This window comes from Chiloscyllium plagiosum, unplaced genomic scaffold, assembly GCF_037043375.1.
Source record: "Chiloscyllium plagiosum isolate Xiang-an unplaced genomic scaffold, Cpla_swu_hap1 HiC_scaffold_11, whole genome shotgun sequence".
NCBI classification, from domain to species: domain Eukaryota; kingdom Metazoa; phylum Chordata; class Chondrichthyes; order Orectolobiformes; family Hemiscylliidae; genus Chiloscyllium; species Chiloscyllium plagiosum.
In genome coordinates, this window is record NW_028270149.1 from 85,200,184 (window position 1) to 85,214,863 (window position 14,680).

The 14,680-nt window shown below is 42.8% G+C and overlaps 1 protein-coding gene across 1 annotated transcript in view; it reads left to right on the forward strand.

The window, feature by feature from the left end:
* LOC148148865 (sodium- and chloride-dependent neutral and basic amino acid transporter B(0+)-like) overlaps window positions 1-14,680 on the forward strand; it is a 67,407-nt gene that overhangs the window by 38,100 nt on the left and 14,627 nt on the right. The window contains exons 10-11 of the mRNA XM_087991798.1: window positions 3,914-4,032; window positions 9,876-9,975. Of these exons, the coding sequence (XP_087847924.1) occupies window positions 3,914-4,032; window positions 9,876-9,975 (219 nt within the window). The remainder of the gene's footprint in view (window positions 1-3,913; window positions 4,033-9,875; window positions 9,976-14,680) is intronic.

Below are 14,680 nucleotides of genomic sequence, written 5' to 3' on the forward strand. Positions count from 1 at the left end.
TACCTCTTGGGTCCCTTTTATATCTTTCCCCTGTTACCCTAAACCTGTGCCCTCTAGTCCTGGATTTCCAGGGAAAACACCTTGCATATTTATGCTATCCATACCCCTCTTGATTTTATAAACCTCATTAAGGTCACCCCTCAGCCTCCGACGCTCCAGGGAAAACAGCCCCAGCCGATTCAGCCTCTCCCTATAGCTCAAATCCTTCAAACCTGGCAACATCCTTATAAATTTTTACTGAACCATTTCAAGTTTTCCAAAATCCTTTCGAAAGAAAGGAGACAGGAGTTGCACGCAATATTCAAAAAGTGGCCTCACCGATGTCTTGTACAGCCACAACATGACCTCCAACGCAAATTCTCAATTCTCTGACCAATAAAAGAAAGCATACCAAATGTTTCTTCACTATCCTATCTACCTGCAAATCTACATTCAAGGAGCTATGAACCTGCATTCCAAGGTCTCTTTGTTCAGCAATGCACCCCAGAACATTACCATTAAGGGTGTAAGTCCTGCTCTGATTTGCTTTTCCAAAATGTAACACCTCATGTTCATCTAAATTAAATTCCATCTGCCACTCCATTGGCTCATCTGATTAAGATCCCATTGTGCTCTGAGGTAATCTTCTTCGCTGTCCACTACATCTCCAATTTTGGTGTCATCTGCAAACTTACTAACTACATTTCCTATGTTCACATCCAAATCATTTATATAAATGACAAAAAGTATTAGACGTAGCACCGATCCTTGTGGCACTTCGCTGGTCACAGACCTACAGTGTGAAAAGCAATCCTCCTCCACCAACCTCTGTCGTCCACCTTTGAGCCAGTTCTGTATCCAAATGGCTACTTCTCCCTTTATTCCATGCGATCTAACCTTGCTGAGCAGTCTCCCATGGAGAACCTTGTCAAATACCTGACTGAAGTCAATACAGATCATGTCGACCACTCTGCTCTCATCAATCCTCTTTCCTGCTTCTTCAAAAAATCTCAATCAAGTTTGTAAGACATGATTTCCCATGCACAAAGCCATGCTGACTATCCCAAATAAGTCCTTGCATTTCCAAATCGATGTAAATCCTGTCCCTCAGGATTCCTTCTAAGCAGTTCTGGTCACCATATGACCAAAATGGTGTGGAGGCATTGGAGAGAGTACAGAAATGTTTTACGAGGATGTTGCCTGGTTTGGAGAGTATTAGCTAAGAAGAGAGTTTGGATAAACTTGGTTTGTTTCCAGTTGAACTTCGCAGGCTGAGGAGCAACCTGATAGAAGGTCACGAAACTGTGAGAACTATGGACAGAATGGATCATCCAACTCTTCTTCCCAGGAATGGCAATTACTAGGGGACATCGGTGTTAGGGAAAATGGGGTCAGTTTAAAGGAGATATGAGAGGGAAGTTTTGTTGACACAGAAGATGGTAAGTACCTGGTATGGGCTGCCTGAGGAGGTGGTGGAGGTGAATACAACAGCAATGTTGAAGAGGTACTTGAGAGATATATGAATAGACAGGGAATAGAGGGATACAGATTGTGTAGAGGGAAAAGGATTTAATGTAGAAAGGTGTCATGAGTTGGAATAGTATTGAGATTTGAATGGGCTGTACCTGTGCTGTGCTGTCCTTTGTTCCTTGTTACTTCAACATCTGGAGATCTCATAACAGGATCTCTGTTTGATTTTTATTACAATAATTTTCAATCTCACTTTGTTCAGGTCACTCTTTCTTCCCTGTTCTTTGATCAGAGTAGCTCATATTTTTTCAGTTTGTTCTGAGGCACTGTAACCATCTGAGGATAACCACTATGTAATTTGAGGTAGATCTTGAAAATGTTCCCCAGTGTTGGGCAGAGTAACAGGAACGGGATGAGATAAAATGCATTGAAGAATGATGACACATTCCTGTTACTGCACTGATCCAGAGACACAAAGTCAAATTTCACCTCAGCAGCGAAAGAATTTGAATTGAATCAATGAAATAAAGTTGGAAGGAAAGTTAAGTATTAGGAATGGTGATAATGAAACTAATAACTTGTTGAAAAAAGCCATCTAGTATGTAATGTCCGTTATGGAAGGAATTTCTCACTGAAGTCTGACAAGAAACTCTAGGTTCACTTTCCAAAATGACCAACAACCATTCAGCTCCTCAGAGACTAAAACAATCTGTGTTTGCATGCAGCAAAACCTGGACAAAATACAGAATACCTCATATTTATACATTTACACCAGACAAGTACCAGACTGTGATTAATACCAATAAAAGGAATTTAACCAGCTCTCCTTGAAATTCGATCTTTGCTGCTTCCCCACGATCCCTTATCCTGGGGATTATCAACCACCAGAAACTGAACTGGTCCAGCCACATCAATACTGTCGTTAAAAAGAGCAGGTGGGAGTCTGGGAATTCCCAAAGGTCTGTCCGTATCAGCAAGGTACAGGTCAGCAATGTAACAGAAAAACTTCCCCAATGCCTGGTTGAGTATGTTTCTCAGGGTATGTAGACAATAATTAAAACTGTTTGGAGTCATAGCTACCAGATCACCAATTCTTCCACAGGATGGTCTCTGATTGCTGCTGTCCCACTGAAGATTAACTGTCTCCAGTTGGGGCTAGGTAAAGGTGGTCTGGTAATTGTGTTCAGCCTGTCACCAGGATGCAACGTCTGTCTGGATGGTGTATAAATGGGGAAGACAGTGTTGTAATGGTATTGGCACTGGCCTGTTAATCCAGAGGACCAGACTAATGCCCTGTGGGCGTTGGTTTGAATTGTAATTAATATAAAGTTAATCATTGGTGCTGCTGACCATGAAACTACCATTTATTGTAAAAATCTATCGATTTACTCATGTCCGTCAGGGAAGGAAATCAGATCCACATTCCCAATCCATAGTAATGTCTGAATGAGTCAATCGGTTCAAGGGCAATTAGGGATGGGCAACAATTACTACCCAAACCAGCAATAACCACATCCAGTGAAATAATAGAAAAATGTAGCAAACACTTCCTCAGGGGACACAGGACATTGGGGAGCCCATCCTTCGAGTACAACATACAACTTTAGCTTTCTTGCTTCAGGAAGTGGGTGATTGCATTGGAGCCAGTTAATAGGAGAGTCACTGGGCTGTTTAACTCCCTGGGGAAGAATGAATTACTTTATGAGTAATGGTTAGTACTGTACTCATTGAGTTTTGTAAAATGGGAGGTGATCCTATTGAAATATGCAACTCTCTGTGAGGATTGAAAGTTATGAGCTGAGTGAATGTGAAGTGGTCTCGAATGAGCATTGCAGTTCAAGAAAGTGTCTCCATTTGAGGCACAGATGAGGAGCAATACTTTCTGTTAGATGTCATTATGTCTTTGGAATTCTCCACCACAGAAACAGTGGGAGTTGGGCCATTGAATATATTCAAGACTGACTGTTGATTAATAAGAGAGTTAAGGATTCTGGGGGACTGGCAGGAAAGTGGAGGTAAGACCACAATCAGATCAGAAACTATCTTATTGAACAGCAGAGCAGGCTTGAGAGGCTGAATAACCAATTCTTCCTCCTGTTTCTTATGATCTTATGTTTCCTACAGCAGCATCTCTTGTCGGGCCCGAGGTTGCCATGGAAATGGCACTCACTGTTGCCGGGCAAGAAGCAGTTTCTGTTGTTCACCCAATTCCAGCAAAATCACCTGGAGGCAGAATGTACTGGGCCTGTGACCTGACTGTGACCTTTTGAATTTGTCTTCTGTTCTTTTCTCCATTCCTCTCTCCACACATATCGTTGGATTCCGCCTGGGTCAGAAGAATTTGTCTTGATCTGTCCCTCTGGTCTGCAGAGCTTCAGTCTCTCCAGTGTTGGGTATCTCTGGGACTGTGTAAATTATTCATGAATTCCTAACCTCATTGAAATTTTGTTTTTTTCTCTCTCAGAAATAGTTATAACAACACTGCTTGACCTGTTCCCCAAGTTTCTTCGAACAAAACGCCTTTATTTGACAATTGGTATTTGTTTGATATTTTATTTCCTTGCCCTTCTTTGTGTGACACAGGTATGTATTTTTAAAAAATATTTTGCTCTGTTTTCGTACATAGTTCAGGCTAAAACTAACAAGTGTACTGATGGTATCTTTGGTACAGCTCTGTTGAGAATACGCTGACTTGTAACATTGATTCAATCACATGGTGTTGGTGACAATTTGGTGCATTAATGAGGGCGCAGTGCACTGTCCGAACTGGAGGCTGTTCTAGCCTGAGGGAGCTACAACAGGATGGGAATGTGAACAAGACTGTTCAATTTAGAAACTGGAAATATATTCCTAAAACCAGCACGCCCAGATGAAACAGCAAGATATGATCAGGTTTCAAAAAATAATAAGCATCACAAGTTACTTGGACATGAGGATGAACAGAAAGTGTGAACACCTTGTGGAATGACAGTTTCTAACTGTTCACAAGAGGAACCATTGACAACAGATCCTCTCCAAACAAAGATGTACAAGTAAACTCAATGAACTGTTCATGAATTCATCCCAACTGAAAGTCACAGACAGTCAATGAGTTTAATTCCTACAGATTCTCAATGTTGGGTGGTGTTTCTAAGTGCACGTAGAGTGACTTAGGAGGAGAAGTAGAAGGCAGAGAAAGTCTGTGTGATGGAGCCGATGAACTCTGAGATTGTCAAACACATTTCATGAATAATGTTAAAATGGCTGAGGAAGAAACCGAACCTGACTTTGTAGGATTAAAGTTAAATCTGTGAATTTATAACCCGTGCTCCAACTAATGAAGGCAAGCATCCCAAATGCCTTCCCAATTACCCTTTTGTCCTGAGCTGCCACCTTCAGGGATCTGGGGACAAATAGCTCAAGATTCTTCTGTTCCTTTGCTACCTACTGAGTACTCACTTAAATTGTTCATTGTGAGAAACGAAGCTCACTCATTTTAATAATTTAAGTCCGAGACAAGATCTGTTTATTACGCTCTTGCAAGAGGGGTGTGGTGTCCACTGTCCACACACACACTGAATTCAACAAAGTTAAAAATCACACAACACCAGGTTATAGTCCAACAGGTTTAATTGGAAGCACACCAGCTTTCGGAGTGACGCTCTTTCATCATTCTTCCAAAGTGCATCACTATACATTTATCAGGGTTAAATTTCATCTGCCACTGATCTGACCATCTGACCCATCTATTTATATCCCCCTGAAACCTAACGCTGTCCTCATCACTGTCACACCCAGCTAATTTTTGTATCATCTGCAAAATTACTTGCCACCCGCCAACATTCTCATTTACGTAATTTATGAATATCATAAAAAGAAACCTGGCACTGATCCTGCAGAATGCAACTGCACACTGTGCTCCAGTCACACAAACAGAGTTCTATCACCACCCTCTGTATCCTGTCACAAAGCTCGCTTTGGATCCATCTTGTCAACTTACTGTGGATCCTATGAGCATTGATTTTTCTTATCAGTTTCCCATGTGGGACCATGTTAGAGTTACTGTTGAAATCCATGTAAACGACATCAATTGCCCTTCTCTGGTCACCTCCGTGTAAAACTCTACCAGATTTGTTCGGCACGACCTCCATCTGGGAAAATCATGCAGACTATCCCTGACCAAACCTTGCCTCTCGAACTGGGGATTAATTTTCCCCTTCAACTATTTTCTCCAATAGTTTCAGTGAGAAACGAAGCTCACTCACTTCAATAATTTCAGTCCGTGACAAGATCTGAATCAGTAGTGTCATGTATTTCGCCCTTGCAAGAGGGGTGTGGTGTCTACTGTGTACAAAGGCAGTCTCACACACACACTGAATTCAGCTAGTACACAATTTATGTAATTTGTTTCCCTTCTCTCCTCCCATTGCTCCTCCCCTGTTTACATCTCCTCCCTCTCTAAGACTGGCACCCATTACTCTTGTTTATCTCTTGCCTTATCAGCCCCTGTCTGTGACAAAATGCTTTTTCTGGCCTCACAAGGCCATTTGACCACATCCTGCTGTGGTCCATTGTTAGGTATATCCTCCTTCACTACCGTCCATTTCCCTTACTTATTATGACCTTTTGACCTCATGACTTCTTGATTGTGGTTTGTTCTTGTTTTTGCAGAAGTGGGAACAGATGCTTATAACTACTGTTTGTACAGGCATATCTAGCTTAACCCCCTCCCCTCACAGCACCTTATCTATTTGTCTGTAACATCTACCATTGTTTGCAGGCACATTTCATTCTTGTTTGCACATTTTAGCTCATACAAAATCAATTATGTATTTCCTTCACATAGTTTTCATTCTTGTTAACTCAGCTCTTGGCTGAAACAATTATACACTGGTGTGAGTTCATTTACCTTGCATAAGTAATTACGATTGCAGAAGTAACACTACTTTACCTATATCCCACAGTTTCCCCACCACTGATGCTTGACTTACTGGTCTGTAATTCCCTTGTTTATCTCAAACACTCTTCTTGTGAAAATGAACCACATTAGCTTCCTTCTAGTCCTCCAGCACCTTCGCTGTTGCCAGAGAGGAATTAAAAATTTGATTCAGTGTCCATGACATTTTCTTCCTCATCTCCCACTGGAACCTGGAGGACAACTGTAGTCCAGGACAGGGCGCCGCATGGACCTTGCAAACTCCCTCAATATTGTTTGATTCAGGATTTCTCCCGGACCTTGCAGACTCACTTGATATTGATCGAATGAAGGGGATCTCTCAGACTCTGTGGACTCACTAGAATATTGTTTGGTTCAGGGTGTCTCTCGGACCCTGTGGGCTCCTTGACCAGAATGTGAGATTAATTTACCCAGGTCTCCCTGTGTGTATCAGGGAAAAGGGCAACACAACATGAGCCCACAGGCAGAGGGATCTCTACCTCTCTCTCTTCCTCCCTCGGTCTCTCTCTCTCTCTCTCTCTCTCCCCTTTGCTCTCTCCCTGCCTACAGTCCGAGGACAAGTTGCTCTGCTCTCTGCCATGTCCCTCAGCTGGAGACTGGGGTCAGGTCAAGCCCTGCCAGGGCCGCTCTCTTCTACTTTCCTGGCTGCTTTCTTGAATCTTTCGAGTACCTGACCAATCAGGGGCATGGAGTTATTGGTTTGAATCACCTTGACATGGCTTTCCAAAGCTTGTTAACAATTAACCTTTTGCGGTGTCTGCTCTGGAGCCTGGATGTCTGGTTTTTTGGACCAGAATATGCACCTAGTTTTTTTGTTTTACTGTCACTTTAAGAGATTATTTTGTCCTTTTCTTTTGAAAAGAGGTTGTAAGGCAGAGATGCCGAGCTGTCTCTGTGAAAGGAAACATTTAATGAGGCCTTGAAGTTATTTTTTAAAGTTGGACCAATGGAAGGAGCCTGGGTATAGCCAGCTCTCACAGACCAGGTTCTCGAGTTTTTCTTTAGCTTTTAGGATTAGTTTTTAGTTTTAGCTTTAAGCAGAAGCCTTTGGGGCCTTAAAAGAGTTGGAACTTTCAGTCAGAGTCTCCCAGCTGCTATGTTCTGTGCAGTTTCTCTGGATGTTATTTTCCCTCCTGAATTGGGGAAGTACACGTGAGAATCTATGGTCTGACAGGAAGTGGACTGAGAGTGGGGCTGACAGTAAAGCAAGGCTGTTCCACACACACAGGCATCAAGTAATTGGAACTGATGGATCATCAGGATGTACTCTCCTAATTCTCAGACAGTGACCTCCTGCAGAAAGAAGAGGGACCATGCTGGCTTTGGGCTTCACGGGAGACAAAGAGTGACCTCCGAAAGGCAATCACTGAAGGGATAATGGGGGCGTTAGGGGTGATCTTTCAGGAATCACGGGAGTCAGAGGACTGGAAAATCACTAATGTGACCCCTCCAGACCCACTCCCCTCTCATTTATCTCTCAGCACCCCCAGTCCACAAGCCTCATTCCTGATGGAGGGCTTATGCCCAAAACATCAATTCTCCTGCTCCTCGGATACTGCCTGACCTGCTGTGCTTTTCCAGTGCCACACTCTCCAGCATCTGCAGTCCTCACTTTCTCCCTGTTTAAAAATGGAGTAAGACAAAAAAATGGAAAATTACAGGCCACCTAAACTCATTTTGACCATGGAATTATTGTCCTGATCAAACAGTGGAGGCAAACGTTTATGAAAATATAGAAAACATTTTATGATGGCATTGTAGGGATTGCAAATGTGATTCACCAGGATATCGTCTGGAATGGACTATTACTGCTATGAAGAGAGGCTGGAGAGGCTCAGGTTGGTTTCTTTGGAGCAGAGAAGGTTGAATGGTGGGACCTGATAGCGGTGTCTAAGATAATGAGGGGCAGGCACGGTGTGAGTAGAAAGCAGCTGTTAACCTTAGCTGAAGGGTTAATAACAAGGGGGCATAATTTTAAAGTGAACAGCAATAGCTTTTTCACTCAGAGTGAGGTGGGGGTCTGGAATGTGCTGCCCAGGGTTGCCGTGGTGATGGGAGTGTGTAATTGTGGCAGGAAACTTCACAACCTTTAAAAAGTACTTGGATGAGAACTTGAAATGTTACTATTCAAAGCTCTGAGGCTAGTGCGGGAAAGTGGGACTCGTGTAGGAGTTTTGACAGTACAGATTTGATGGGCAGAATGACCTCTTCCATGCTGTATGAATCTCTGATTCTACAGTGAGACCCTGCAACATTAGGATGTTAGTAAACGATTATCAGCTAAATAAAGATAGACAAAACAGCCTTGTCATTCACAAAAATGCTATAATCTCGACATTGGTTCGTGCAGTTACTCATATAACACACGGAAATATATTTAAATTGGATTAGAAATGACAGAAATAATTTAATAAAGGTAAATGTAACGTTGTGAGAGTCAGCAGATGGAAGGTAGATGTGAAATATACTTTAAAGGGCGCTATGGTAGATTGAGGTCATGGGAGGGGAGAGAGATCATGGGAGTTTGAAGCTGTTTTGTGCATTTCATTACATGAAATTTCTCTCTGAATGTAAGCTGTTGCTGTTTTGATGAATGTGTTATCAATACTATTAGCATCATGGAACATGGACTATTGCAGCACAGTTCCGGCCCTTCATCCCTCGATGTTGGGCTGACCTGTGAAATCAATCTGAAGCCCATCTAACCGACACTGTTCCATTTTCGTCCATATGTCGATCCAATGACCATTTAAATGTCCTGAATGTTGGCGAGTCTACTACTGTTGCAGGCAGTGTGCTCCATGACCCTATTACTCTCAGAGTAAAAAAGCTACCTCTGACATCTGTCCTATTTTGATCACCCCTCAACTTAAAGCTATGTCCCCTCATGCTAACCATCACCATCCAAGGAAAAAGGCTCTCACTGTCCACCCTATCTAATCCTCTGATTATCTTCGATGTCTCAATTAAGTCACCTCTCAGCCTTCTTCTCTCTAATAAAACAGCCTCAAGTCCCTCAGCCTTTCCTCATAAGACCTTCCCTCCATACCAGGCAACATCCTTGTAAATCTCCACTCACTCTTTCCAAAGCTTCCACATGCTTCCTATAATGCGGTGACCAGAACTGTGTGAAATACTCCAAGTGTGGCCGCACCAGAATTTTGTACAGCATAATGTTACCAGGCAGTTAAAGCAGAAAACAGGATATTGAGATACTCAAAGGAATCCATATTAAATCCAATGGGATATTTAAACTTTGTGAATTCACATGTGGTGTAATAATTCGAATTTTGGTCTATTTATTTCAAAAAAGGGAACGGAAATCAGCAAAACTGACTCCACACTGTAAAGGAATGAGTAGACCGATTAGTGTTGGATGTTCTGTCGTTGAGATAAAGAAAACCTTCATGACCCAATATTCTCTTGTTTTGAATGTCAGAGTTTTCTAAAATTCCGATATAACAGTTTCTGACTTTCCATTTAATTTTAGGCTGGGATTTACTGGCTAAATTTGATGGATCATTTCTGTTCAGGATGGCTTCTCATTTCAATCGGTCTGGTAGAACTGATCAGTCTCAGCTGGATCTACGGTAAGTGGAACAGGAACAAGACTGAAATAAAATAAAATAATTAAATTCAGAAAGGCTTGTGTGGATCTTCCTGTGTCTTCAAAACTGCATGATAATGCTTTGGGTGAAATGATATTCCTCATCCTTCTTCTCTGAAACTGATGGGAATTCAAATTACCTTCACCCATTTATATTCTCATTTTGGGAGCTTGGGTTTAAAAGAGGCAGTACAACAATCATGTGCGACACAATTCTGATCCATGGATGGACCTGAGTGTTCATCCTCAATTCCAAATTTTACTGCAAGACCTTGGAGCCTCTCAGTCCCTATCTGTCACTTCTGCATGGGTTTTAATCTCCTTCTATAGCCATTTATGGAGAACTTCCTTTGCCTCAGAAATGAGCTTCACCCATTCTTCAGTGAAATGTAGAATAGATGGAAGTTCTATAGCTATGAAACACTGGAAATACTCTTCTGTATCATTTGGGTGGACGGATAGAGTTATGTGCAGTTTTTCACCAGGTTCTGGCTTGAACAGAATTTGGTGGAGAATGGTTCAGTTAAAAGGAATATTGCTGATTGCCAGTTAATTTGTAGATTTATCCAGGCCCCTTTGACTGATCTGGTGTGTCAGGGTTAATATGGTCACATTTCCGACAATTTTTCACGAAATGTTTGGACGTGCCCTTTTAATCGTGGCCACTAACATACTTCCTTAAACCTTTCCAAGGTGTTTTCCAACTCTTAGTGTCCATATATGTTATGGGACAAATGAATCATCAGATTCTTTTCTTTCCCTGGTCTGACACATTCCCTTTCGCACAGTATCACAGCCTCTTTCATGTACATGCCTTTTTATTCAGTATATTCCTCTGCTTCCTTCGCTTACGAGACTTTGAAGAATTCCTTTTTGTTCTCCTGCTCGATCAGTTGAGCCCACTTCTTTCTCTTTGGGTTCTCCTGTTTCCTTGACCTACAGCTGCCATCCTTCTCCAGCTGTTGCCCCTCATTTTGCTCATTCATCTGCTTTTCTGTTTCTCTCTCATGATAACTTCGAATGAGCTTTCACTTTCATCACTCCATATTCTTTCCCTTTCATTGATCAAAGATGTACCTCAGCAATGGGGCAGATTGTAGGACCTTTCCATCTGCTGACACAAAGCCTCTCGCCTCCCATCAGGGGAGGTGTTCTGTCAGACTGTTGCACAGGTACATCCTGTCTGAATAGATGGTAGACTCTGGGGATGTTTATCTGGGTGGCTCATTATATACGCCACTGCTGCCAACTCAGCTGCTTGAGCACTCCTGGTCTTTGGCATTTTGAGGACTATACTATCCATCTCCCATCCTTGTTCATCTTCCATATAGATCCCACAGCCAGTTCTCCATTCTCCATCCTCTACAGATGAAGAGTCATCAACAACAAAGTAAGGATTATTTGACATTCCCTTCCTGTTCTCCTATTTCTGTCTGTCTCTTGTCTTGACTATTCCCTGTGATCTCTTGGCCAGTATTCCCTCCTCTTTGTTTTGATAGAAATAATCCCTTGGTTTCATTTGCTATCACCACCTGACAGTCATGGGGTGTCCTCTGGTAAATTAGGTTATTTGCTCACATGGTGGTATTTTTAACCCTTTTTACCTCTCTGTTTCATCCTTGTAATCATCATGTCCATCTCGCAATTCTGTTCTGGCTCACTCTGCCAATGTTAATATGTCTATCCAGCAGCATCTGAATGGGTATATATTCTATCAAAATTGTCAACGAGTTGAACCCTACAACGTGGATGAAATTTTGTAATTCCCAGAACGCTGCCAATAAATACCTTTCACATACCCAGGATCCCTGTTCCACTGGCGTGAGCATGTTTGAGGCACAGGCTACTGGCCTCAACTGAGCAGCCACCTCTTGGAATAAGACTGCCGGTATTGTAGAGTCTGTAGTAGCCATCTCCAAGGAGAATGGTTCAGCTGGGTTTGGGGTTTTTCAGGGCAGGAGCACTCACCAAGCACAGCTTTAAGCTACTATTGCTTGTGTGTGTTCTGCCTTCCATTCCCATGGGGCATCTTTCTTTGCTAACATCATTCGTGGTGTTGACTTTGTAGCAAAACCATCAATATGGTCTCTGCAATACCCAGTCAAGTCTAAAACAAATCTGAATCCCTTCACATCTGTGGGGATGGGAAGTCTAGTTGCTGTTTTAAATTGTTGTTTGTCTATCTTTCTTTTTCGTCGTGTTAACACTCCTCCTAAATAACTCACTTAACAGACCTTATTATTTGAGTCTTCCTCGGATTCACTTTTGACCCAAGCCCCTTTTGCAATTGCAAACAGTTGTCTCTCTATCCCATCCTGTTTTGTATTACACATTTATATTGGAGAGGCCTGAGACCATCGTGTTGGGTGAGTGCAACAACTCACTTGTTGCTCAGTTGATGACATATGTGGCACAGGCTGATGTCCCTCTAGTGGCAAGGGCTGGACCTGCATCTGATTCATCCCACCTCTCCGGGAGTTTGGACAATCTCTGGCATTGTGTCCTTCTTCATTGTAATTAAAGCACTTCCATGACCCCCTAGGGATCTGATCACTCTCTGTGACCACAGCCGGGTCTTCTCGTTCGTGCCTGCATCCCCTTCCTACCATCTGAGAGGTCAGTGGTGGTCCCCTTGGGACTGGTCCCTTTCCTTCATTTCTCCATGCTGCCCCTTGATCTCTAAGAGGTGCCATTCATCCTCCCTGAGCCTTACGTTCCCTGGTCTTCTCCTCCCAAACTCTGCCATTTTCCTCAACACTCATGCCTCAATGTGTGTGTTGTTGGAGGGTTAAACACATCACACACCTTTCACAACTTCTCTGTGCAATGGGACACCATTATATGCACCCACCGATTGTTAAAAGGTGCAGCCAAATGTCACTGGTCTAGCCCTGGGTCGGAGACACTCTGGAACACTAGCCACAGTCTGGCAGCAAGCACAGTTCAGTGCTCCCCTTTCCTGTGTCTACACTCAGTCAGGGCTTCCACTGGGTGCCCTCTGTTAGCTCCCACAGCCGTCAGTACAGCCTCCTATAACACATCTAATGCTCCCCCTCCCACATTTTGTGGCTTGGGCCAAACTGACTGAATAATGGAATCAGTATTTGTGATTTCCTCCTCCTCATTATCGAACCCGTGTGTGGTTCGCTGCTTGTGGATAGCTTGGATTAGCTCCCTGGGATTATCTCCAGGCTGACAATCTCTCAAACACTTGGCTGTATCCCTGAACATCATAAGGAGTGGTACTTGTAATATCTGGAGGGTTGGTGGGGAGTATGGGTGTTACCCTCCTGCCTGTTCTCTCCTATAATGTCTCTATCTGCTTCATACACTTTGTATGTTTGTCTGAGGTCCCTTACACTAAGGGACCTGTGATGACATATGTAGTACATTCATAGCCATTTTCAAATCACTAAACCGTTTCTTTAACCCTTCTGTCTTCACATGAGCCCCTTTCATTTCTTCTTCACTTTTCATCTTTTCCCTCATCAATTTCTCACACTGCGTATGAAACGGGTTCCTATGCATGAGGTCCGAATCTCTGTGGCTTTGTAAATTCCTGATCTTCTCAGTCAATCTCTTTATCTCTTCTCTAATCTGAGCTCCCTCTGATGGCAGCTTCAGCTCTCAGTGCTGGCTTCCTGCCCAGACATCCACCACACAGCCGACTGCAACAGCTTTATGCATTTTCTTAAAGTACCTTTCTCTCATACTCTCTTCTGGCAAACTCCAGAGAGTGTCCCCATGTGTTCTCGTTCCTGTAGCAATCCTACCGTCATACTTACACTACTTCGGCTGTTTCCCAGCCACATTGGTGAAATCCCATCCAATCAGAGTGCCCTTGAGTCATCACTTGCTGTTAGCGCTAACTTCTTTAATGTATCCACTGTTCTTTTTCTGTCTTTCTCACAATCAAATTTCCACCTTCTCCTTCCCGCACTCACTTACTCCATTGGGGCTTTGGAAAAATCAGACAGTACGGTGTCCAGCACCAGAGTAACATAAAGCAACTTCTTATCAACATCCAGCCAGGGACGCCAAATTCTGTTGCCCATCTCTGACAGACAACTGTCTCTACATAGTTCAAGATACAGCAGAAACACTTAGAACTCGAGAAAACACAATTAATTTATTGAGAACTTAAATGAATCACACACACGTTTAAGTACTAGAGATATCTCTATCACTGTCTTTCACTACCCTGTGTTCTGTGATTAACCCCAAACATTATTTCCCAGGAGTGTTGGCAGCTAGCCAGTTTGGAACTCTTCTCGGTGTCTTCACCATGTCTCTTGACATAGGGTATCTCCTGCAAAGTTAATCTTTGAAGTTCTGCTGACAAAAGCATTTTCTCAGGTTTCTCTGTACACAGGATTCTGTGCCAATTGTATGCCTCATTTGGAATTATCTGTGCAAGTAACCAATCTTGAATGTCTCGTCCTTATTTGGCAGAGACAGCAGTTACTGATGTCCTGCAACCTGAATGACTCATTATAATTCCGATCACATAACAGCCCATTGTAAAGCCTCTCATCAGTTCCAGTCAGCTTCAGCCTTATCCAACAGCTATTTGCCATTTGACTCAGTCAGTCGGCATTTTCTCGCACTGCATTTTCTCGAACTAATTCTCCATCAGTCTGTTTACAGTTCCCCTGACAGATAATCACCTTGATGATTGGGAACAGTTT